Consider the following 26,111-nt stretch of genomic DNA (forward strand, 5'->3'; position numbering starts at 1 on the left):
TAAGGAAACACACACTAAAACTATTTGGGACCTTTGATTGTTTTGAGACATGTTTTGAGAATGCGCAGCAGACCTGGTTTGCATCCCATCCTGCTTCTTGGGCCAGGTACTACCTAGGCTTCTGTTCCTTTGTCTTTAAAACAGGGAAAGCAATTGTGCGTATCTCAAAGTTTGTGCTAGGATTTCCTCATATCTGTTCAAAAATGTTCGAACAATCTCAGTCATTTCAGTCTCTGGTAATTGTGACGCAGGAGTCACCATAATTATTTCTACAGCAAAGCAATAATTGTTTTGGGGGTGTTGTAATGAATTCTATGGTGAGAAATATGCTCTGGTCATTCCCAAAGTCATTCTCTCTGGGCAGGGAGACCTGTCTACTTCCTCCATCATTTTCTCCCAGGGAATAGCTGTCTGAATAGCAAGTCTTTCCTTCCTTCCTTCCTTCCTTCCTTCCTTCCTTCCTTCCCTCCCTCCCTCCCTCCCTCCCTCCCTCCCTCCCTCCCTCCCTCTCTCTCTCTCTCTCTCTTTCTTTCTTTCAAGATTTTATTTATTTCTAAGAGAGAAAGGGAGGGAGAAAGAGAGGGAGAGAAACATCCATGTGTGGTTGCCTCTCATGCGCCCCCTACTGGGGACCTAGCTCGCAACCCAGGCATGTGCCATGACTGGGAATTGAACTGGTGACCCTTTGATTTGCAGGCCGGCAGTCTATCAGTTGACTGAGCCATACCAGCTAGGGCTCAGTGGATTGGCAAGTCTTTATATGTGGTTCGACCTTGAGGGCTTTGCAGTTGCCACAGAACAAGTGCCCCTGGAGGTGGCCATGCTGTGGGTAAAGTGGTTCCTACAGTTTGTCATATGAGGCTGTTCCCATTCCAAGTACCCTGGCTTGCTCCCCACCTCCCAGAACTCCAGAAAGCTGCAGCCCGATTTTTACTACTTACAGGGATTGTACTTCTTGTTCTTCCGCCAACTGTTCTTTGAACTTTCAAATGCTCGCTCTCGCTGGAAAAAAGGAAAACACGCTTATAACCATTTACTTACAAAAATCTAATTGTACACGGAGGCAGCTTTTAAAAAGTAGCATGGATCACCAGTTGTTCATGGGACTCCTGTGATTTTTATACTTCATAAATGCTTCTGTTCTTTGTATTTAATTCCGTGCAGCACCATGCCTGAAGCAGGTGACTCAGCAGGGGCTGCGTCTAAGACATACTTCACACTTTGGTGTGTTTCTCTTCTCTAACGATTTTGTGCACAGCAGCCTTGTGGTTTGGAGAGGGGAAAGCATTCCAGGGGTCTGTGTAAGAACTTTCTGGAAAAAATTGTGCCTGTGGATAATAGGTTTCTTGCCCACCTATGTTGTGGCCACCTGATTTCTCATTCACAATTATTGATAGAAATGCCTATTTTTCTTGATCTGCGCATCAAATGGACTCAAGCCACTGACTTACGGGATGTTGCAGAGGTGACTTATATGTAAAGGATTCCTCATTGAAACTACGTAAATGTAGGGCAATGATGGGTTTTTATAGATTTATTTTTTTTAACAAATTGTGAGGATAGGGTTTCCATAGACGCTTAAAATCTCTCAAAAAACAAAGATGATTACTGAACACCCAGGCCTCTTCAGCGTTAAGTGTGCATGGAGTTCCTAAATAGGTGGTTAAATAACATGGCATTGCAGCGTAGACGGTGGGATTGGCAACATGCGGGGAGCCTGCCGAGCTTAGGGGCCCGCTGTCTCTCCACTGTCTTCAGCCTGTGTTGTTTCCAGGTGAAATCTTTACTTCTCCCTGTATAATGTCTTTTTTTTTTTCCCTGTGACTGGTGTAAATATTTTTTTTTCTATCTCATAATGTGCCTCAGTGTCATTTTTCCTGTTCTTGTGCTTAGGGCTGGTTGAAATTCTTTGATACACAGGTTAATCATTTTCAAAGACCTTGAAATTGTTTCCCCTGTTTCTTCAATTACTTTTTCTTTTCCTCTTCTTCTCTGAAGTCTCCATGTATATATATTCTGCCACTTGAAGTTGTCCTGTGGTTCATTGATGTACTTTTCTTTTTTTGTTGTTTTTTCTCTTTTTTATTTTGAAGAATTTCTATAACTCTGTCTTCAAGTTTAATGATATTTTCTTCTGCATTGTCTAATCTACCACTAGTCCCACTCAATAAAATTTTATGTCATACATTATAGTCTTCATCTCTGGAAGTTTAATTTGGGTTCTTTTGATATCTTTCATGCCTCTAATTAACACATTAAATTTTTCCTCTGGTTTCCTGAATATTCAGAATACAGTAATAATAGGTAATGTCCTCGACTGCTGATTCTGTTATCTGTGTCATTTCTGGGTCTGTTTCTAGGGATTATCTTTTCTTCTTGTTTATATGATCGTTGTCACTTATTCTGTGTGTGCCTGGTAGGTTTTCATTGAATGCCAGACATTGTGAATTTTACCTCGAGGGGGTTGGGTATATTTTTCCAACTTCTAAACATATAGCCGATCTTTGCTGTGGACCGAGGATAAATTTCTTGGGAACTGTTCATTTCACATCTTGATTTTGAGCTTTCTTAGGTAGGATCAGAGCAGCATTTATTCTGACAGTAATTTTTCCCTGCTCCTGAGGAAAGACCCTGCTGGGCACTCTACCTGAAGTCCTCTTGATAGGCTTGTCCCACCCATGGTGGGAAGAGGCAGCACCCCCTTCCCAGTCCTGCGTGAGCACTGGGGGCTCTTCTCCCAACCCCACTGGGTAGTCCTTGCCTAGCTTCTGGTTGATTCTCTGTACCCATGCTCTAAAATATGAATAATTGTGCCCCCAAATTTTGTAATTCTTGTGTTTGGTGTCAAGGTGTCCTTGTTTGTTAATCAAGTAATGTGTTGAGCTTAGAGGATATTTCTGCTCGCCCACCCTGGTTAATTTCGCCAATATTTGCTCTGATAAGTTTGCAGGGATCATTCTGTTTCCGCGTGCCTGTGGGCGTATAAATGATATTCACACACAGGGGGGCAGGGCACACCTCCGCTTACCCAGGCATGGCGGTGAAGCAGCATCTTCAGGTGTCCTCGGCAGCCGGGTAGGGGAGGGCGTATTCGACTGTCCCGACTGAGCTGTCTCCCTTGGAACAGCCCGCTCCTCGGGGCTGTTCACATCTGATTTTACCTGCGACCCTGCAGTCTCTTTCCCTGTAATATCAAAGAAACCAATTCCTAATTAAACTACATTTCCATGAATTCACAGTCAGTTACCACCAGTTGCTTCTCCTGTTGTGTTTGTATGGTTGTAAATATAATTAAGATTGTGTAAATGTGATTAAGAGCATATAAATTCTTTGCCAAGCAAACAAAGGTTGCCTTGGGCAGGAATACTTTGAATTAGAAAAGCATTAGGAAGTGAACATGACAGCAGTTTTGTGGGTCTTCAACTCTATGATGCTGTGTATATGTTTTTTTCCATTATTGATTTTTAAGATTTGGGGTTTTGTAGGGGTCCATCCCGTAGCACCAAGCACAAAAGGGTTGCAGGGCACGTATTTTTAAAAGGAGGTTGAACGCTGCTTGTGTACTCTCGGGCTTTCTGCGCACACTGCTGTTGATGGACGAGCGCTCTGCTGAGCCAGGAGGGCCGTGTGGACTCAGAAACGGAGCATGACGCTGCCGGAAGAGCTGTGGTCGGAAAGGTCTGGGGCCGACTCTCCTGCTGCTGATTTCTAGCTGTGTAACTCAGGACGAGTTTTTTAGTCCACTGACCCTGCCTTTTACCTTCTTTAAATAAGTGTTGTGCCGCCTACCGCACGGCGTTGATGTGAGGCTTGGATGAGGTGATGCTCGAAGATGCAGCAAATGCTTAGTCAATGGTCGGGGCCTCATTGCCTCGCCTCTTGGAAGTGGGCGGGGTTCCTTCAGTGGATAGCTTTCACCCAAGTCAAGAAATCCACTCTGAAGTTAAAAATTCACTTAGAACCAGGAAGTGGTAATCACCCCCGGGAGAAATTCTGACTTTGATATTGTCAATTTAGATTATGAAGACTTCACTGGGTGAGTTTGGATCATACTGGTTTTTTTGTTGTTGTTGTTTTCAAGTGTTCTATTTTTGGGTAGTTCAAAGTAAATTGCTGATGTTCTTTTGTGTTCTTACTGAAAAATATGCTTGCTTTTCTTTTTTCTTTTTTAATTAGGGGGAGTTTGTTGCTTGTCTCCTGTCCCTACTGCGACAAATGACAGACAGACATTATCAACAGCTTCTCGATAGTTTCAATACAAAGGAAGAACTAAGGGTAAGTGACATCTAAAATTTTTTTTTAAATATCTCTTTTTACCTTCTCTTGGTCTTCTTGGTCGTTATGCAGATAGTTCCTTTACAGTTGCTTATCCCATTTCCGTTAAATTCTAAGCTACTTTTTCTCAGGTTCATCCACACAGCTGCTCACCCATATGGGCTTTTTAAGATTTCTGTGCTCATGCAAAGTAACTCACTCTCACTTTGGACAAGGACATAGGGCTTAAAACACCTGTCATCAAAGTGCAATAAGCCAGAAACAGTAACAGAACCGACGAGACCAGAGCATATGGAGTAACTCTAGTTAAGTGGGCTTGGAAGTGCCACCTCCACGGAAGACACCGCAGGTCACAGAAATGTATGGGCTGATGTCTCCCCTCCGAAACCACGGAGGAAACCCTGGCTGCCTGGTTCTGACTGGGGGGCCAGAGCTGTGTTTGATGTTCTTCGTCAGCTACCAGCTAATCAGTATACTGTGCTGACATTCAATTAAAAGGACCGATGCCTGGTTTCTAAATATCCTCCAGTCCTCGCTGGACTTTAGGGAACTTGTGTGCTTCCTTCATAGCGTTCACTGAAAGCTTGGAAGTCAATTGCCCTCAGTCGGGAAGATGGCCTGCATTCTGTCCCTACCTACTTGCCTTCTTCTCCATGTCCCCAGTTCTCCAGAGGACTTCACACATCAGCCGTCATTATGGAAAGGCTACCAAAGTGCGGGGGTGGGGGAACGGCTGGGACAGCGGGTGCAGGCCCACTGTGATGGTACATAATGGGAAGCCCCCCTGGTGCCTTTGGAGGGGGTACTTGTACATCCTTAAAAATATAGGTAGTGCGTGAGGGTCTCTCTTCTTTGATTCCTAACTGCCTGGGGGGGGGGGGTGGTGCACGATCTCAGACGAACCTGTCAGGGACCTTGGAGCAGTGGTGAAGCGGCGTCACGTGGGACGAGGAATGGGGTGGGCAGACCAGGTCTCCCCACTGGTCCCTGGTTGGCATGCGTATGCTCAAGCCTGCAAATACCACATTTTTCATGCTCATATCCATTCTTGAGTTTAGAATTAAAGTGGATAAAAAGCGTTCAAACCCTTTGGATCGAGAGCCATGTGGTTAAGGAGGAAGATAATTGTGCAGTTGTTAACTTTCAACATGTGTTGACAGGGAGCAACCGTGAGGTGTGACGTAAGAAGCCTGGGACATCATAGTTCGGAGTCTGTTCATGCCTCAGTGTGAGGCAGGGCAGCTAACGCATTAAGTATGGAGTGTGACACGTGCAAACAACCTCCTGGCTGTGCCCCCCGATGTCTGGGGAAGGGGAAGTGGGTAGAGGGGGAGCTATTTGGGTTTTGTATATCTACATTTAGGTTAAAAATGGGATAAATAAGGTAACTATCAGTAAGGAAAGCTAGAGCTTGACAGATGTTAGAAATGAAAAATTATAGCCGATACTGCAATTAGACACTAAAAGTCTCACTCAACCCGGTGGGCTCGAAGGATTAAGTCCCTCCTCCCTGTACGCGTATTCTCGTATTCTCGTCCCCAGGGGTAGCTTCTGTTGACACAGGCACAAGACCTCAGAGGCTGTTCTCTGTGCCGTGAGACACGCACACAGCTTTTAATGCGGTCCTTCTATTCACATGGCTCATACTTCTTCACACCATGCTATATCATGGGTATATTATGTAGTCTGCTATCCCTTTCGTTCTTCTTGGCCTCATTTGGTGATGCTCTGTGATGTGGCCATCCCCCTTACGATGGACATGGGGGATTTCCTGACTTCACCGGTCAAGAGGACACGGGTGCACACACGTATCTTGGGACCTGTTCCTCTGCGGATTTATACCCTGTCGCTGCAGAGTGGACTCCTGGAGTAGGGCAGTCGGAGCAGGCTGACGAGTTATATGCTGTGATTTCCAGACTCATATTTCACTGTTTTTAGTCCTACTGTTACTGCTTTTTCCCTTAACAATTCAAAGAAAGATGTGGCCCAGCATTTTCCAATAATTCTCGAAATCCCAGTGCATTTAGAAAGTATGTCGTTCTCAAGTACCTGCTGAGGCTAGTGGAGTGGGCACTGCCTTCTCTCTCAGAGGGCCTGGCTGCCCCAGGGCCCCTGTTGGAGTGGTTTCGAAATGGCCTTTTCACAGCATGCCATTTCTTCTTGCAGTCCTCAGGGACTTGCAGGCGTGGGGCCGTTCCACACTGCGGCAGCAGAAATGCCTGAGGGCCACCTCTCCTCCTTGTTGGATTCTTTCCTCTAGAATGTGGCATTATTTCAGAAATGAACAAAGGCAAAAGCTAAGACATGATGAGGGTTTTTTCCTCCTTCTGCGTCAGGAACATTTTATTACATGCCCACCTTCTCCTGGGGGCTGACATTTTGTCCTCGTCGCTGGCATTTGTGCAGATGGATACAGTGAGTCTCTTCCGGTGATGATGGCGACTCTTCCTGCAGAACTGTGGGGTCTGCTTTAGGACACGTTGCATACAGTGTCAATGTAGCCTTGCGTTACCTCTTGTGTGCTGGCCCACTAGCTTTCAAAAATCAACTCTGATCAAGGCTCTAGCCAACTTTAAACCACGAGGACTAAGCATTCTCTACAGGACAGAGTCCAAGGTCTTGGTCAGGCTTTCCCTCTCCTCAGTCTACCTTCCATCCCCATTGTCTTCCACTACTTTCCAACCCCTTCTGCTCCAGTCCCCTTAAAATTGTTTGTATACTCCTAACAGGCCATATGCATAAGCTTTAATTCATTGGAATCATTTTTTTTTTCCTACTTACAAAGTCTGTTCCACCACCAACTCACTGCTATTGCCTGATTCATACCCTTATTAACTGCAGCCCTCCCCCGGGGGTGGCATGAAACGGTGTGTTGTGATCATTTGTTGCTCCCTCGTGTTCCTGATCACTCTGGGTCCTGTGAGAGCAGGGACTGTCACTGTGCCCTAAGCGGAGAGCCCAAATCTTCACACAACTGCAAATCATGGATTGATCAACTCTCTTAATAAATGTCTGCTTGCTTCACAAGCCATTTTTTTCTATACAATTATTTTGACTCATAGTCTCTATTTTATTACAGAAAAATAGTTCTATAGCTCTTGGAGACCGAAGACCACTGAGGAGTTATTTTTGCATAATGTACCTAAGCATTCCATGTTAAGGATATGAACCTCAGGGTGATAATGATTATTAACATCCTGTCATTGACTGTAAACCCAGTATCAAGGGTGTCGCACATATCAAATTAGTGGCAAATTTTTAAATCATATTCAACTCTAAATTGTAAGTCAAGGACATGTGATTGTAGAAGGCTCTGTCTCACTCATTGCCCTTGATGGAGAGACAATGTCCTGGTCTGTCCCCTACCCCACGATGCTTTCTTTTCTGGGTGTCTTAACTCACGTCTCATAGTCTCAGGAGTCTACATGTTTCCTATTCGTAATTTCTATCTGTGATATCCTGATAGCATAATATCATGTGTAAATATGAAATAACTTTTTGTATGTTATCATCAGAAAATCTTTGTAAAACACAAGTCTGATCCTCTTGTGTATCTGCATAAAACCCCTCAGTGTCCTCACGTGGCCCTCAGGATAAGTTTCCCAACTCCTTATCATACAAATGGTATGAGATTTATTTATCTTTTTAAAATTTGTTTTTTATTGATTGGTCCCTGCTTATCATCCATCCATCCATCATGCATCCATCATGCATCCATCATCATCGTCCATCCATCATCCATCCACCCTTTATCTTTGTGCATCTTTCAGCTCCATTCCTCGCCCTTCCCCTTGGCCATTGGGGCTGCTCTGCGCTATGACTTTCGTGAGGCATGCTGGGTGCTCTTCCTCTGTGTGGAGTACCTGACCCTCAGACTTACCCTCGTAGGTGGTGCATGCACAGATCTGTGTGGTTTTTAGATTCACATTCATCTCTCCCCCCAAAGCGTGAGCCGCAAGAGGGCAAAAGGTGATGTTCAGCTTCGTCTGGTGTGGCACGTCACAGGCACACCATCAGTATTCGTGCATAATGCATTAGAGCCTGTCTCTCACCCCACTTGGTGTCCTCGGCCTCAAAAGTGTCCGTGGTGCGTCTAGCCATGGTAGAGCCATCAGAGGACCTAGTAGGCACCTTCTACGTGGCATGTACATATTAACATACATGTTGATGCCAAAGAAGCTAAAGTAAATTCTTGTTGAGATGTTGACAAGCTCTCAGAACATCTAAATACTCACACAGACACACAGTCACCATGTGCCTCTTAGGGTTTTTTTCCATCTTAGGTTTAAGAGTCTATCTTCTGATGATTTGAATGACAATCATAATCCTATATTCAAGTAATTGACATGTTTAACACAATCTGCTGTTGGGTTTGATAAATAACAACTTTTGTATTTGGGTTTTTTGAAATATTTTAGGCAACACCATACAGTTGCCTGCAGTCAGATTATTAGATGTTTTCCTTGCAGCACTTATGATTACAACAAAACTTCTTTAAGCTTTTTAATTAATAAATCTAAATCAGCAGATGGAGCCCATTTCTTTCGGAGCTGGACAAGCTTGCTTTCGCTCATCGCCCGGGGCGTGTGATGAGGTGTGATGAGGTGTGATGCGCCACAGCCGTCCGGGCCTGTCTCCTGCGAGATTTTAAGAAGAAACATTTCCGTGTCTGACAGTAGCTTCTTGTCAGAAGTGTTTCTCAGTGATCTGCTTAGAGATAGCATCTCAGGAAATACCACTGCCCTCTGCCATGATGTCTCTGTGAAGAACGCCTTGACACTCCATTGTAATGGAAAAGTAAATTTCAAACAAAAAAGAACACTTTGGTACTCTCGCGGCTTCTCAGGACTGGTTACTGGACTCCACTGAGCTCCCAGTCTTGGTTGTGCGTGTCCTGCACACCCAGTGCACACCCACCTGCAGGCGTCCCGTTGACGCGGCGTCTTCAGAGCCCTGGAATGGGGGGGAGAGACAATAGTTGCGTGCTCATCTTCTGTTACTAGTCTTCTAGTTTACCTTTGAGACCTTAATTTTCAGACCTCGTGAAAATCAATGAAAATCATTTCCTCCATACACAAGGAAGAGGAAGGGGGGAACAAGTAGGAGGGGCAGCCAACCGATTAGGTCTAAGGATGGGGAGGGGACGATTTGTTTGGGGTGAAGTACTGCCGTGCAGCCCCCTTCTCTGTCATTGCAGTAGAGGTGGGGACAGCAGCAGCGCTTGTGGGTGCATGTGTGCCCACACGTGTATGCACACATGTGTGCACATGTGTTGCAAATAACCACAAACTCAGACGGTCTGTTCCCTCCTCCCCGAAGGACTTCCTGCTGCAGATCTTCACTGTGTTCCGAATACTGATCCGCCCAGAGATGTTCCCGAAGGACTGGACCGTGATGCGCCTGGTGGCCAACAAGTAAGACAAGGACAATGGCGGGACTTGAAGTGCATTGTCTACAGCAGTGGTTTTCAACCTTTTCACCGCATGGCACATACAAACTAATCACTAAAATTCTGCAGCACACCAAAAATGACCACATTTTTGCCAACCTTACAAAAATAGGTATAATTTTGGTTCATTCACACTGGATGGCAGTTATTGTATTGGCTGTTGTCACTTTGTCATTTGACCATCTAAGGGAAAAGAGGTCAGTGCCCCTGACTACACAGTCGGGAATTGCGTGCTTTAGATTTTAGAAGTTTTTGTGGCACATTGGTTGAAAATCGCTGGTCTGGTGGCAGAGCAGAGGACAAAATGATGTTTTTAATCTGATCTCATATTCAAAACCAAGTTCTGGGTTCTTTTTTTTTTTTTTGGCCCCTGACTTACCTACTCTCACTCTTTTTTTTATATAAGATTTTATTTATTTATTTCTAGACAGAGGGAAAGGGAGAGAGGAAGAGAGGGAGAGAAACATCAGTGTGTGGCTGCCCCTCATTTGCTCCCCACTGGGGACCTGGCCTGCAACCCAGGCATGTGCCCTGACTGGGATTTGAACCAGTGACCCTTTGGTTTGCAGGCTGGTGCTCAATCCACTGAGCCACACCAGCCCCACTCTCATTCTTTTTAAAAATGCATTACTGTTTGTTTTAAGTAGGCGATATATTAACATGGTGCTCAAATCAAACAATAGAACCGAGGCTGCGCTGAGAAGCCGCACGTCCCTCCCTTGTGTATCCCCAGCTGAGCCTGTGGTGACCACATTGTTAGTTTCTAGCTTGTCCTTCCACAGTCCCCATGTCGGGGTCTCCGTGTGGCAGCCTCACAGGAAGCAGATTGTACACACCCTTCTGTACCTGGCTCTTTCCTTCAAAATCCTGGTGGTCCTTCCGTGTTAGTACATACAGAGCCCCTCATTCTTTCCTGTTTCTTTTCTTTTACAGCGATACAATATTCTGTTGGAGGGATGTGCCATACAATTTGTTTAACCAGCCCTGCTGCTGGACTCTTGGGGCATTTCTGATGTGTCGTAATTCATTCTGACACAGCAGATGACGTTAAGTGTCCCCATGTGCTGAGCACTGGGACTACACTTGACCCTTGAGTAGGGCACATGACTGTTGAAGTGCCTCCTATTCATCGAAGTGCCAGGGCCAGTGGAGAGTTGAAAATAGTGTTCCGAGGGAAGTTCAGCCTGGAGAGAGACACGTGGGAAGGGGTTGAAGTGTAAAGTTGCATCTTTGCCAGGAATTGATCAAATGAGCTTGCCTTAGGCATATCCGGTGAAAGATGCGAAATGATATGAGGTCGATGCTTGCAGGAGCCAGGAGAGCCAACGAGGGGGCAACCAGAAGGTCAGGCATAGCTGGGGATGGGGTTGTGATTTACCTGCTGCTTATTTCCTGCCCCCATCATCTCGAGATCCAGACTGAGGATGAAGTTCTTCAGGAAGCCAGCCTGGGCCTACTTCCACACTCGTGATTCACTGCATTTCACAAGCATTCTTACTTTCAAGCCCATCTTTGCCTGCTTCCCCTTTCTCTTCTTCTCCAGTCCCCATCCCCTCACACTCGGGGCACAGGTTGGACACTGCAGGTCCCCATCCACAGGCCAGAGACATTCTGTGTCTCCCCAGGCGCCCAGGTATATAGGGTCTGATTCTGGCATGTGCTGCTGCACGCGTGTGCCACTGTGGAGGTGTGAAAAGGAAGCGTTTAAACCTTGCGACGTAACAGATAGTATAATATGGCCAATTACACTTTACAGAGGTACAGAAGCAGCTTTTTTCTTTTTATTATGAAGACTGATTGAGCCTCCTCAAATAGGGCTCTCTAGAATTTGGCATGTTTCTTTTGCTGTGAGTGGAATCAAATCTCTCTTCTTCTGGACATCCAGATGCGATAGATTTACGTGAGAACCGCTGGTCACATGTCTGGGCTTATTACCAATGTCTCCTGGGGATGGACCTGGGGCAGGCCATGCAGTGACCCAGGGAGCCAGGCGGGAGGGGGTCCAGGCAGCTGCCACCGTCATCACACAGCGTCATCACTTGGTCATCCTGCCTGCCCTGTGCAAGGAAGGACAGTTTGACTCAAATTAGAATTTTCAGTGGCAGAAATTCAAACAAGTGAATTTGACATTTTGTTTTACATGTACACAGGCTGTGCCTGAGCTTCCTGAAACCATGACAACCATGTGGCTTTTTGATATTAAATGCCATCTCTCTCTGCAACCCGCCCCCCTGAAAAAAAATTTCTCCTCTGTTTGTGAAGGCATCATGGTCACGTGAGTGGGTAACAGACCTAGAAGTGTGGACCCTGCTTCTGAGTGAGCACGTTATGGTCAAAATTTTCATCTGCAGTGTTAACCAAAAAGGAGTGTGGGCTCCTGTGAGACGGCTTCTGTGCGAGACATCAGGACAGAGATGGCTCCTGTGGCAAAGCCAAGAGCAAGGCCATCGGCCTTTGCTAAGGGCAGTGATCTCATTCCATTGCCTCCCAGTCTGAACCCACAGGGCCTGGGTCCCCTTTTCACTTGGTTGTGGGCTTGGCCAGTTCTGCCACAGACAGAACCCCAGGGCCTGGGAGGCGCCTGCCGGGGTGGAGCAGGCAGCTTGTCTCGGCTGTCCCACACCCTCCTGCCCTCACTTCTCCCCGCTTACCCACCTGCGCCATATCTCACTTAAATTACAAAAGCACGTGAGAGTTTTCTTGCTTTATAAGTGCAAGGTAGTCCAGAAGTAAGCCTCCAAGTCTTTGAGCTTAATCAGCAAAAAAACTATCACATCTATAAGATTGGTAGGAAAATAAATTTCTGAAAGATGTTAAAGATACCCTAAATATGTTGACCAGCTCACAACAGAAAGAAAAAGTTCCCACTTTGCTAAACTGTGTAGACACAAGTTGCAGGTGCTAAGTCTCCATCTCTGAATTTCTCCACCGTTTCTCCCCTGGAACTGACTTTCTTAGACAAATACGCGGCCAGGGCCCCTCAAAGAGGCATTTTGATGCCAACTCCCGCGCTGCCTGCCTGCCTGCCTGCCTGTGTGCCTCATCCATGCTGAGTTAATGGCAACTAGCAGAGAAGTCACCCTGGCCCTATCCTTGAACTCCACAGAATAGCTCATCCCTCAAAATATATATTATTTTATGGAATGGTTCTTCCTGCATTTTCAAGTAAGTTAAATGCCCTTAACTTTCACCCATAAACTGTGTCGTCCCAAATCCTCTGCCTCCCTGCTTGGTCTGAGTCCAGCCAGGAGCTGTGACCAGACCCCTCGGTGTTGGCGTGTTCTTTTGTTTATTGCCACCTGACTGTCTAATATTGTGGGATCCAGACCCCTCGGTGTTGGCGTGCTCTTTTGTTTATTGCCACCTGACTGTCTAATATTGTGGGATCTCACAAGGACAAGAAACAGGACTTCTCTGGCCTGCTTGCTTGCAAAGCTACGCTGCACCCACGGTCAGCTCATGGTAGACGTTTCAGATGAGGACAAGTGCTGAATCCAAGGGTGGGGGGAGAACATAAGAGAGATGAAAACTAGGAATCGAAAATACAGGACACTTTGAGACAGGCTTCTTTTCACCCTCTTCCCCTCACACTGCAAAGTACAGCACAAAAATAAAGTCACAGCTTCGCAGACATTTTCAAGGAGGTGACTCCTTTAACAGACTGGCTTCCTGAGCAAAGCAGGAAGTCTTTGGCTCTGCAGTTGCAATTTTAGGCCTTATTTTGTTTATCTTGTGCACATGTTGATTTCATATGTACCGTGCATGTTCTTTTGTCGTTTCCCCCCACACACCAAACGCTGCATTATTTAGTTGACTATTACCTTTAACCAGTTTAGCTTTCAGATTACGTCTGTGTAGCAAACAAGGATTTATGGACTCAAAGGGGAAGTCATCCATTCCTTTGCTGCCCATTCACTCAGCAACTATTCAGCACCTACTGTATGAAATAAAGGCCATACAGTAAAGAAAGACGAGGCTGTAAGAGGAAGTAAACAGGGCCCAGGCACTGGGAGGGAGAGAAAAGGGAAGCCAGGAAGGACCGGTTAGGTGGTTAATGTAGCAACCAGGTAAGAGATGATGGTGGACGGAGCAGGTGGATGTCAGTGAATGTAGGTTGATTTTGAAGATAGAAATGAAAAGACTCGCAGATTACTGGGTAGAAGAAGAAAAAAAAGAAACTGGCCCTTAGGATGTTGGCTTGAACTGAAGGGCATATGGTGTTGCCATTCATTTAGGGGGGAAGGAGTGGGGGTGTTACTACTTTGGGAGAGCGCAGGTGAAGATTCCTATGTGGAAGAGTCCCATGTGTGAGATGATGTGTGACACCCAGGTGGAGATGAGGAGGAAGCCAGACATGCTCACATGGAGCTTAGGGAAGAGATGGGGCAAGAGATGGACATGTGAGGGTCACCAGCATGTGGACTGCACTTGAAAACACCCAGGAAGGAAGTGTAGATCGCCATGACAGAAGTACTAAGGACTCGTGTGGAGCACGCCAGCACTTAAAAGTCAGGATGCAGAGAAGCGTCTGGCAGAGCAGGCAGGAAGGAGCAGCCTAGGCTGGAAGGTGAGAAGGGAAGAGCATGAGATCCGGCGGAGAAAGTCTGTCTTGCAGGAAGGAGTGCCGGAGCGGCTGGGAGGTCCGGAGGATGCGGGCTGACAGCTGCTGAGCTGAAGGGCAGATCGGAAACCAGCCAGGACAGGCAGCTGCTCAGAAGAAGTTTGCTGTCAAAGAGAGCAGAGAAGGGGGGCCTGCCTGGGTTCTCGGGCCGGAGTGGTTTTCAAAAACACAGATTGTAGGAGAGGAGGTTTCTGCAGGGCGAAACCAGCATAGTTTTAAGATACGTCCTGCATCCCAGAGCGTGGGCGCAGCAGGGAAACTTGGGGCAGCAACTTTGGGTTCCAGTGCCTTTCATGTGCTCGTCTGACCGCGCTCTGCCCACACAGCGTGGTCATCCAGGCTGACTTGTGCCTGCACTTCTGTGGCAGATTCCAGTCATTTGGACATTTACAGTAATAGGTTGCCACCCTTTTTGGGCTGTTGAGTTTGAGCGCTGAGTCATGAGTCAAAGAATGAAACCAAAGGAGCCCCATGGTTTTGGATAAATTGGAACAAGTAAAGAAAGATTCCTGAACACCGCAGGTGTCCACTACAGAGAAGGAGCAATCTGCAGAAATGCTTTTAAAATGCAGGTGTCCACTACAGAGAAGGAGCAATCTGCAGAAATGCTTTTAACTGGCTCGGGGGTCTGTGTGCCAGGAAACTGACTCAGGACTGAGCTCCCAGGAAGCACGTGGGGCCGCCTCTGACCGGGGCTGTGACAGTGTAAGCAAGTGAGCTGCCCCTGAGGTAGAGTGATTTTAACCTCTCTCTAGCCGTGTGCAAGTCTTACGTTTAGAAGTTAATTAATCAAATATTATATCTGTGTCAGATCATTACTTTGTTCAGAAATTAGTAAAAATGTTAGAAAACATCAAGAGACCCACATATTCCTGCCTGAATCATGAAATCATAGCTCTTCCCGTGTAATCTTATAAGAACCTGGCCTCTGTGATAGATCTCCCTCCCACCCTGCCTCCCTCCCTGCCTCCCTTCCTTCCTTCTTTCTTTCACCTGGCATTGCTCCCTCTCTCTTTTTTTTTGTTTGAAATGCAAGTTACCTAATCTTGTTCCACAGGCTTACTTTTTTCCCACAGGTTTTTCTTTATCTGGGTTGCTTTTTATTCCTGTCTAATAAGTGATTTTTGCTGGTGTGAAGATCCTAACGTCGTCTGTACTGTCTTTGATCCCCAGCGTCATCATCACAACGGTTCTCTACCTGTCTGACGCACTCCGTAAGAACTTCTTAAATGAAAATTTCGACTATAAGGTAGGTGTCAATTATGCAACTGGTCATACTCAGGAAATTACCTCATAGGTTTTTTTTCTCTCTTAATAATAAGAAAATAAATGTATTCCAGCTACCTCAAATTAATCTTGGGCCATACGTGTTTTAATTGTGAATATCATTAGAAGGGTTTTCATGACATTTGTGAGTAAGTCAGGGCTATAGTCATACTTATTGACGTGGTGGAAGTCATAGTACGTAGGAGAAGATAGTTCTTGACTGTTGCTGTAATTTTTCTTATTCTTTTCTGTGTGATTCCCAAGTATGACAAAGGGGACTGAGAACATAATGTTTTTAAGACATGGTTGAAAAGACAGTTTCTATGAAAAAAATGTACAAAGTAATCCCATTACTTCCTTTAATTTTTTCATCTTCCTCCTCTTTAGACTATATTAATGGGAAAAAAGATCAGTAACATTCTTTCAAGCAGAACTCTGGACATCTGTGATATGATGTGCTGTGTCTGGGTGAATTCTTGATAGCCTAGTTTTTAAATGGCAGATGGCGAATGGTGAAAATGTGGGCAGAGCCTATGTTTTTGCCATCTTTAGTTCTTATTCTTTTTTCTTTTTTTAAGATTTTACTTATTTATTTTTAGAGAGAGGGGAAGGGAGGAAGGGAGGGAGAAAGGGAGAGAAATCATCAGTGTGTGGTTGTCTCTCGTGCACCCCCTACTGGGGACCTGGCTGGCAACCCAGGCATGTGCCCTGACTGGGAATCAAACCAGTGACCCTTTGGTTCACAGGCTGGCACTCAGTCCACTGAGCCACACTAGCCAAGACTCTTATTCTTTTTTAAATAACATTTTTTACATTAAACATTTAATAAAATGTCCTTATTGGATAAGTAGAGAATCCCCCCCCCCAAAAAAAAAAGCAAAAACAGTAAAAAATCAGTGGAATTTTAATGGTTGCTTAATATTTCTTTATCTCATACTTTAATTAGCATATCAAAATTGCATAATTAGAGCTCTCCTTTTTAATACTTAGGTTGTTTCTAGTATTTTGTTCTTATAAATCACTCTTTTTATGTACAGTCTTACAAAATAAAACTTGGCATATGTTCCTAATTATTTCTTTGGACAAATATTTATAAGCAGAGCTGTTGAGTTTACCTGTCATACCAATCATTTGATTCCTTGTGTCCGCACCAGCACTGGAAGAGACAACTTTTTTTTGACAGTTTGCTAAGGGTAAAATCTTCTTTGCTCTAATTAGCATTTCTTACTAGTTATTAGTTATAGATTAATTGCTAGTTATTAGTTTTTGACCAGTTGTTGACTAAAACTCATATTTTGTGAACTGTCTGTTCAGGACCTCTGTTCAGTATCCTGGGGGTTCTAGCAATACTTTTTTTTTGTTATTTGTGAGCTCTTTCTATATGAAAGGTAGTTATTCTTTTTAATAGTTCCTCTGTTTATTTTTAACTTTGCATAGTGTCCGTAGAGAAGTGGTTTCCTTTGGTTAGATCCTACGTGTTTTTGGTTGAGCTTATTGCCAGGAGTTTCATTCTGACCTCTGTCTGATGCTGTTTTGGGGGTAAGAAACTCTTGACTCAGAAGCTTGGTCTGGGCAGGAAATTGTTATATACCGTCTGAATTTAAGAAAATCAACACTTCCAAAGAAGCGTGTACATTTATTTGAGCTCCACATTGAAAGGTGTTCCAACATGAATCCACACAGGAATACTGGGATCCGCCTCTTACCTCTCCCCCCATGGAGACTCGTAGGTTGTCAGAGAAACAAAGCACATGCCTGAGAGCTCAAGAAGCTGGGTCACCACGCTGCAGCAACACACACACACGCAGTGTTCCTTCCTTCCCTTCTTCGTGGAAGGACACCTGGAGCACACAGAATAGTAGGGGAGTAGTGTGAGGAGCCCCAGACACCCTAACCCGGCCTCCACAGTTATCAACCACACCCCGTCCACTTGCCGCTTTGGGAGCCAGTCCAGGATCCATGGCACTGCACCTGTGAATATTTCTGGAACACCATAGTACTTCAACATGTTGCTCTTGTTTCAGATCTGGGACTCCTACTTTTACCTCGCTGTCATTTTTATAAACCAGTTGTGTCTGCAGTTGGAGATGTTCACACCTTCCAAAAAGAAAAAGGTATTGGAAAAGTAAGTACCGGTGTCTGATCAGGTGGGGTATGAGACATACCCAAGTGCTGTGCCTTTCGAAGGGTGTTCAGCTGAAATGATCCATAAATCAGATGTCCGCGATGGAGAGATGATAATGACCAAGAGGACAAGAAGCAAGCTTTTCTGGAAATTTCAGTATTTTGAACTTACTTAAACTTTTTTTTCTGTCCTGAGTCTTTTGGGATTCAAGATTACTGTCAAAGTGAAAATTATGAGACAAATTTGTTTTACTAAAGGACTTATATGAAGGTTTGAATTAGAGGCATCAAGTCATGTACATTAAACATCTTTAATTAAACACATACTGTCTTTTAACTCAGAATTCGAGAGTGTATACTAAAGAGACACAAATGCTTTTTTGTTCTGGGGGCTTGGTGTCAGGAGTGATTTCTGTTCTCTTGCAGGTATGGTGACATGCGGGTAACCATGGGCTGTGAGGTTTTCAGCATGTGGCAGAATCTGGGTAAGTGAGGAAGAGAGATGCCACCTGCATCTGGCCGCTTCTCACTGTGCTCTTGAGAGCCCACGTGAGGTGGGCAATTTACCGATGACAGCACGGGAAACCAAGTGTCTGAGTCAATTAAGGTATCTGGAGGAAGTAAGGACACTTTGGCATTGGAGAGGGTAGCGACTAATTCTTCAAATTGGTGTCTGGCTGAAAAAAGCCACCTTATCTTTATCTGTTTCATGATTAGGGAATGTTGCATTTTATGATCTAGCAGCACTCCATTAATACACACAATTTTAGCAATGCACCAACCTGTCAGAATTTGGAATTGTAACACCTCAAAATTTCCAGAACTCTGAATTGAGGCTGTGAATCATAACAAATGTAGGTTAAACTTCATGAAAATTGAGTTGAGTGTCATGACTTTTAAAAAGTTAAAACCACTGACCTATATCATGAGAATTGTAGCTAAAGGATCTAAAAGCGTCTACAGTTGCTAAGAAACTATTAGGTCAATTCTGCTAACCAGCCACAGCAGGCAGAGCAAATTATTCCAGCAACTTGATGCCCCAGGTCTGGTTATGTAGAAAATCACAGGATTTGGAGAAGAGACTGTTGTAAAATCTCATTGGCAGAGTGTTTCTATTATTTAGTTATTTCACTGGTGCGTGTGTTACTTTGTTTGCTGTGTTACCTGTATGTGTGTGTAGTGTTCATTCGCTGCTGCATGGTGTTCTTCTTCGCGACTTATTAGAACGATGAGCTTCTTTGAGTTGAATGTGCAGTGACCCGAAGGCGTCTTTTCCCTTGGGCTCAGCTGAGCACAGTTTGGAGGCAGCAGGTTGTGGTTTGTGCGTGAGAGTAGAAGCATCACCGTTGGACCTCCATTCATGTCAGAATGATGTTTGACCAGGGTGTGCGCAGCTCTCCCACACACGCACACACACGCAGAGCAATTCCAGGGAAGCTTGCTGTGTGGGTGACTGGGCTCCGTGTCCTCCGCCTGCTGGTTCTATTGGGACAAGAGAGCGTGTGTCCGCAGAGTAGCGTCCAGCTGTCCGGGAGGCCCAGGGTGTGTCTCTAGGTGCAGCTCAAGAGGAGCAGCCGTTTGTCCCCTTCGCACAGCACTCCTTCCTGTGGTCATGTCTCGATCATTCTCCATGTCCTCGTTTTCCAGGAGTAGATCAAGGCTCTCAGAGTGTCCGTATGGCATCGGGCATTAATTTAGCAGGTGGTCTCCAAAGAATGCCGCGTGACAATGCTCTGGGGGGACTGTTGACTTAGGCTCTTGTCCAGGCTCAGTGAGCAGGCCAGGACAGAGTCATCTGGGTGACCAGAATGTTCTAGAAGTCCTAGCATTGCTGCGTATGGTTATTTCTGCATCAGCCTCTATCCCAGCCTGACGTATCTCTGCACTTGGGTCCAGGAGCCCCGGCTTGCTCCATAAAGCTGGAAGCAGAAGATGTCATTGTGCACGTCATCAACTTTCCTTCTCTGTTTTGTCTTTAAAACAAAACTAGGCTAAATAACTTCTTTGTTTTCCTGGGAAATCTAGAGACTGTAATAGTCGGTGTGCACGCTGGCCCCCTAATGCACTGCCATGTCAGAACTCAGAACAGGGACGCTTGGGGACCCACCCCAAGTGTTCCCAGCAGCTTGTAGAAGACGCGGATCTGGGTTGCACCCCGGACCTGCTGAACTAGAGGGGCCAAGCCCTGAGCTTCCACACGCTGCAGCCCACTCTCGGGCATGGGGTCACTGATGGAAAAGCACTGCGTTCGGTGGCACTGGCCTGCCCTGGTTTTCCCAGCCCAGGAGACACTCTGTTGGAACAGGCTGGTCCCCGACTCATCCCCACCTCGCACTTCACAGGATGGAGGTCAGGGCCTGGTGAGTGGCAATTGTCACTTCATTCCATGGCTGCTGCATTATTTCCCCAGAGTGGTGTCCTAAGTTTTCTGAGACTTCCAAAGCGTCAGGTGCATTTCAGAGGTCACTGCTATTGTGCAGCAGCCAGAACTGGAAAATGTTCAGAGAAGCTGAAGCCTCTTTGCCAATATATAATTCTATAAAGTGGTCAGAAAAAGTAAGCATTCAGGTAGGACTTGCTCATCCCTTACAGACCTTAAGTGAACTTGTTACTTGGGCATATCAATGAATATGCATTAGTTATGCATTAGTTATAATTCAGTTTACCTATGAATATATCATAGTATTTTGAATACGAAAGGAAAATATTTTAGATAATTATAGATTTTATTTTTTTAATGGAACAGGCTAATAAATTCAATTCACTGCAGTTCATAAAGTGCTGGCTACATGCAAGTGATTTGGGGGGGATGAGAAAAAAATGGTCCATGCCTATTAAGAACTTAGTTACTAAACCTTATATTTTAGAAATTTCCTTCAATTTATAAGGGGGAAAAGCTTGATATAGACAAATTCATGTGTTTTAGTAAAGCAAATAAACTTTCATGAGTTCATAAATCAAGATCCTCAGTAGTGGTTAGTAGAAACCGAAATCGCTAAGTTTAAGACAGTAAATGCAGACAGGAGCTGCCCAGCATCGCGAATGGCACCACCGTCCCCCGATTTCAGCCATGGGTGTCTACGGCAGAAGTTTGGGGATTCTCCACATGCTAGGAGTAAACTGGCTTTGTTCGGTGTCCCCTGAGGACTGGGAAATCAGGGTACTTATAATTCAGTGGTCAGTCTGCTTTTAAACAGGTTGTTTGACTTTGCCCGCAGCAGCCGCAGCTCCGTGTCCAAGGCTGGAGGTGGGCCTCGCTGTTCCCACAATGGCCGCCCCTCCTTGTCTCCCTCCCCACCAGCGTGCACAAGGGCCCCAGCACCTCCTTCCACATCCTTGCCAACACTTGTTATTTTATGTTTTGGTAGCAGCCACTCCCGTGGGTGTGAGGTGGCGTCTCATGGTGGTTTTGGTCATATCATTTAGTTCTCGAGCGTGAAGACTTAGTAGAGACACATGAGCACCTTTTCTTCAATGTTACTCCTCGGTCTTTTCATTCTTTAAGTCGAAGGACTAAAAACGTTCTCCCGGGAGAGGGGAGAAGGTGTGCGTTTGCCGCCCGAACTGTTACATGTTTCTACAGACACTCGCAAGGACCGTCTGCAGAGAGACAGTTTCATCCTCACCACTCTGTCCTGTGTTTGGCTTCCAGCCTTCTGCCAGGTTCCATTTTCTTCTCCCTATTTTTAGTTGAACTAACATTCTTACTAAATATAAATGGGTTCTTTCTTCCACATTTGCAAACACAGCCTCTTGTAACTGCTGTAGGAACATCAGTACTTTTCCCAGCAGCTGCTCCGTGTGCACATGTATAAAACCCAGCTGCCCCAGCCGTGGGCACCCTAAATTCTTCCGAACGAGTCCACATGGCTGGTGGTTAGAGACGGGGAGGTGTCCTCAGCCTGCGCCCTCGCTCTCGGAGGACGTCTCTTCAATGAAGTCGCTTTTGCTCTCGACGTGCATGCTCTGCTCAAGGTTTTGCTTTGCTGATGGGGTCGGAGCCCTGTTTTCTGGGGTGGAGAGCTGGGGCGGGCTGGTGCGGGTGCCACGTCCCCCTGTGTGTTCTTGGCGGGGCCAGAAGTGAGGCGTTCCTGCGCAGTGACTCACAGGTAGGCAGGGCTCCTCTCCTGCCAGTGGGGAAGGCTGCCGCAAGATGCGGCCTGAGGACTCTGGGGTGTGACTGGAAGAAACCAACTGTAGATGCCATGTTTTTGGATTGATTCAAGAAATTACCATTGGCCTTCGTTAAGAGCGATAAAGGCATTGTGATTCCATACTTATAAAACATCCCACCTGTTAGGGGTGCTAACCAACATATGTCCAAGTAACAGCTAGAATGGCTGAGACTCAAGACGCCCTAAGGGGGAAAGAGGTGCCCTGATAGGTGAGCAAGATCGGTCAAAAATGTTGGTAACTATCGAAGCTAGATAATGGGCAGGTGAGGGTTTGTTGTATGTTCTTTGCAATTTTGTATACATTGAGATTTTTCATAGTAAAAAAATGTTTTGAAAAGAAAATCAGGCCATAAACTGTCTAGAGATGGAAGAGATCTTTTTTCTTAAAGATTGAAAAGTACTCTTAAGAGACTGGTGGGAACTAAAAGAAGCCTGTGGCAATGACGTTCATTAGAGAAGCCAGAGGCTGGCAGGCTCCAGAAAGGTCACAAGTGGAGGGCACAGTGGTGGCCCTAAGTGTCATCCCACTGACGCAGGTGTGGCGGGACCATTGGCTGGCAGGAGTCCCACGTTAGTCTGAATTCTTTGCCTCTCCCACCCCCCTCCACAGTGTCCTGGGAGGCCGTCCTAGTTACTAGTCCCTGCTGAGGTGGCCTCTGTCCTCCATCTGTGGTTCTCCCCAGTGGTGGCAGTGCCAGGACATTGGTGGGAGACCTTGAGCCCCTGCAGCCGTCTCCTGGAGCTGGGCCAGGGAGCAGGAGTCAGGCTGGCTCATTGCAGGACCTGCTGGCCTCTGTCTGTACAGGACCCGCCCCCTGCCCCGCCCCCCTGCCCCACCCCTCTTTCCCTTCCCTCCCTGTGCCTCCCAGGACCCCTTGGACAACCACTGAGCACATCTGGCTTTTGCAGCTGACAGCAAGTCACTGAGCTCAGGCTCTCTGCTCTCTGCCCCGACAAAAATAACTGAGGAAAAGAGCGGCAAATACAGGTGCTAGTCACCTGCTCAAAACGTGCACCGGGTGATGGGGGTGTGGGTGGAGGAACGTGCACGGGTGTAGATTCTGCCATTGTCTGTCGGTCCTGCGAGTGCTCCTGGTTTTGGAGGAAAATAAAAACGGGTGCTGTTACTAAGGAAGCTTCTTCCGATGAGTAAGAAAGTGTTCTTGTGGTGAGGCCAGCTACGCAGTCCTGGGTCAAAGCTCAGGGTGGGAAGCGAGAGCAGTCGCTACCCAGTGTCCTGCCTCCACCTTAAAGTGGGGACGCGCCACTCACAGATGGGGAGAGACAGTGAAGTTGCCTTTGATGACTCCTCCGAGGGAGAGGAGGGGACTGTGTGACCTTGGTGACTATGGTCAGGGGGCTTTCGGAGGGGCAGGGCTGCTGGTGGTGTTCTGCTGACATGCTCACAGCATTGGGGACGAGGGTGCGGCCCCTTCTGAGAGGGCAGGCTGGTCGCAAAAGCAGTGGCTTCCCCGACACCCACGTGGGCCTGCCATCTGATCGCATCCGACACCTCTCCCTCTTTTCACACGCTTCCCTTCATGTTCTCTTTCCTCTAACACACCCCCAAGTCAATGGAAAATTAAACTCTGTTTGCACCTGGATTTACATGTATGTCCAAGCTCCATGGCCGCCTGAATGCCTTCTAGTTCAAACAGAGCAAAACAAATCAGTGAGAAGGTACGGCATTCCAAAGTGGGCAGGAAACTCCACACAGTATGGTTTTGGTGTGTATTCGACCCTCATTACCAAAGCTCGAAGGCGGGACACAGAAGGGTGGACCGTCCTGTCTTGTGAGCACAGCTGACTTCCGCCCGCTCCCCACTCCATCCTGTGCAGTTGTAAATGGAGGCTGAGGGTTTGCTCTTGAGAAACTGTGCGTTTTCCACAGTGCACAGGTTTCTTACAATATAAATAGAAACCGTGAGATGTAACACAGGTGATGAGGGTGATGGACCAAACTCAACACTCACCTGCCAGATGGAACTGTCCGTGTCCACCCCACCCTCCACCCCCTCCCTCTCGCTTAGTAGTCCTGTACCTCTGAGCGCTTGCTAACACACCACTTTGGGTTCACTGCTGTTACAGTGTAGTCTTTTCAGACATTTGTTACGATACATTCTTTTCTTTGGGACCACCCTTTAGATTTTTACTTAGGCTGTGTTTATTATGTAAAAAATACACATACAGGTGGCAACCACCTTTTTTGTGTGTATAAGTTCCTGCAGTCTCCCCACTGGGAGACGACTACTCTGGGGTCAGCCCCCAGGAGTGTCATCTGGGCTGTCACATATTGTTCTAAAGCACAGGTGGCACACACAAGGCCCACAGGCCGAACCCGGCCCTCCACCTTGTTTTATCCGGCCCGACACCTTGTTTCCACCCAGCGGCAGCACCGAACTCTCACTTCACTGTTAAGGAGCAGCTACATTTACACAGCCGTAGAGTTACATTCGGCCCTTTGAAGGCAGCCATGAGGCTGACGTGGTGCCTGGTGAAAATGAGTGTGACGCCCCTGTGTGGAAGGCGTGCCTGACATACAGCGACGGGATGTGCCTCACCTCTCCAGTTCATTGTATCCAGGACCGTTACCTGCATTGTCCTTTAGCCTCATTTGTGAATTGGCAGCGTGAAGATTCCAATGGGCGAATGTCCAGGCAAATACACAACCGATCCCTGGTGATTCACATACGTTTTAATTGTTTCTTAGGGTTTTTTGTAACTATGAAAAAACAAATTCTCTAGTTTTAATGAAAATGGAGAAATATCAGCCAGCACATTGAAACTTACTGTTTACATATCTGCTTTGAAAAATGTATCCTCACTTGGGGAGACAATTATGATGAAGACAACAGTACTTTTAAAGTAGTTTTAAACAAATATGACATTAATTTTCTGAACTCCTATTAAGACACACGAGCCTGAAATGTGACCGTCTTATTCAATTTAGGAGAACACAAGCTGCACTTCATCCCCGCCCTGATCGGCCCCTTCCTGGAGGTGACCTTGATCCCGCAGCCAGACCTGCGCAACGTCATGATCCCCATCTTCCACGACATGATGGACTGGGAGCAGAGGCGCAGCGGCAGCTTCAAACAGGTAGGGGTTGCCCCTCGGAGGGCTCGGGGACTTGCCGTTCTTGCTGAGCATCGCCGGGCTACCAGATTCCACTCTGGGGGGCGGGGTGTGAACCTGGACTAGCCATCAGCAAGCTAGGTTCCAGCCCAGCCGGCCCCTTCCCGGCCCGTGACCTCGGACACCTCCCTGGTCCTATGTTGCCCTGAGCCTCCGGGAAGCCCTGAAAAGCCATTTCATTCCATTTCAGCTAAAAAATTGTGTGATTTCCCATGTCCGTGTTTAAGAACAGGCAGAGACTTTCTTTGCTCCCAGTTGGACACAACACCAGGGGAATCAGAAGGTTAACGAGCCTTAAAACCATCGAGCTCGCTGTGGTCTGCGCATGGTACTTGGGGGCAGCTGTGAGCCTTTGCTGCGCGGCACATGTGATGCCTCTTTGCCTGATGCGCTGAGAATTAATTTAAAGAGGAAAGTGGTGGAAATTCTTGCAGAGGAAATTGTAAGGAGAGGAACCTATCATTTTTTGTGGGTATAGGTTCTCATAGCTCTGGTCCAGTTTTGGAAAAGATGCATATTCTTATTCCAAAGCCAGACTGTGTCAGAAATCAGCTGCTTCTGCCCTGCCATGTCACCCAGGTCGCAGATACGAGGACTCCTTTCTGTGCTCACAGGCACTGCACTCACCTGCATGCACTCACCTGTGTGCACTCACCTGCATGCACTCACCTGTGTGCACTCACCCACATGCACTCACCCACATGCTTCGTCTCCTCCCAGTGAAGACACCTTGCTCAAATCTTAGAAAACACATCGCCCACTTGACCAGCAAGCCGGGAGCCTGCACAGACCTGTCCCGTGGCTGAAAGCCTGGCATTTCACCCATGTTTGTGTCTGTCTTTCCTTCCAGGAAGCGAGTAGCTGACCGAAAGGCCATGGAAGTGCTGTACTGGTGGGGCGGGGGGGACCCACTCTGACTGCCTTTGGTCTTCACCCCCTTGTTGACATTTGATTCCAAGGAACATCTGGGCTGAGCCCTGGGACAGAGTCAGACCCTTCCGCAGGCCCTGTGTGTTGATGTGTCTGGCTGGAGAGGTCTCTCGTTTTCTGTCCCTCCCGCTGGCTC

The 26,111-nt window shown here is 46.6% G+C and overlaps 1 protein-coding gene across 1 annotated transcript in view; it reads left to right on the top strand.

Moving 5' to 3' along the window:
- The window catches only part of DOCK4 (dedicator of cytokinesis 4), a 314,794-nt gene that overhangs the window by 240,422 nt on the left and 48,261 nt on the right, over window positions 1–26,111 (top strand). Inside the window, exons 26-31 of the mRNA XM_037041295.1 lie at window positions 4,177–4,275; window positions 9,595–9,689; window positions 15,519–15,594; window positions 17,636–17,736; window positions 18,162–18,220; window positions 24,861–25,009. Coding sequence (XP_036897190.1) covers window positions 4,177–4,275; window positions 9,595–9,689; window positions 15,519–15,594; window positions 17,636–17,736; window positions 18,162–18,220; window positions 24,861–25,009 — 579 coding nt within the window. The remainder of the gene's footprint in view (window positions 1–4,176; window positions 4,276–9,594; window positions 9,690–15,518; window positions 15,595–17,635; window positions 17,737–18,161; window positions 18,221–24,860; window positions 25,010–26,111) is intronic.

Source organism: Sturnira hondurensis, unplaced genomic scaffold (genome assembly GCF_014824575.4).
Source record: "Sturnira hondurensis isolate 20B ecotype Veracruz unplaced genomic scaffold, ASM1482457v3 Scaffold0002840, whole genome shotgun sequence".
Taxonomy (NCBI): Eukaryota; Metazoa; Chordata; class Mammalia; order Chiroptera; family Phyllostomidae; genus Sturnira; species Sturnira hondurensis.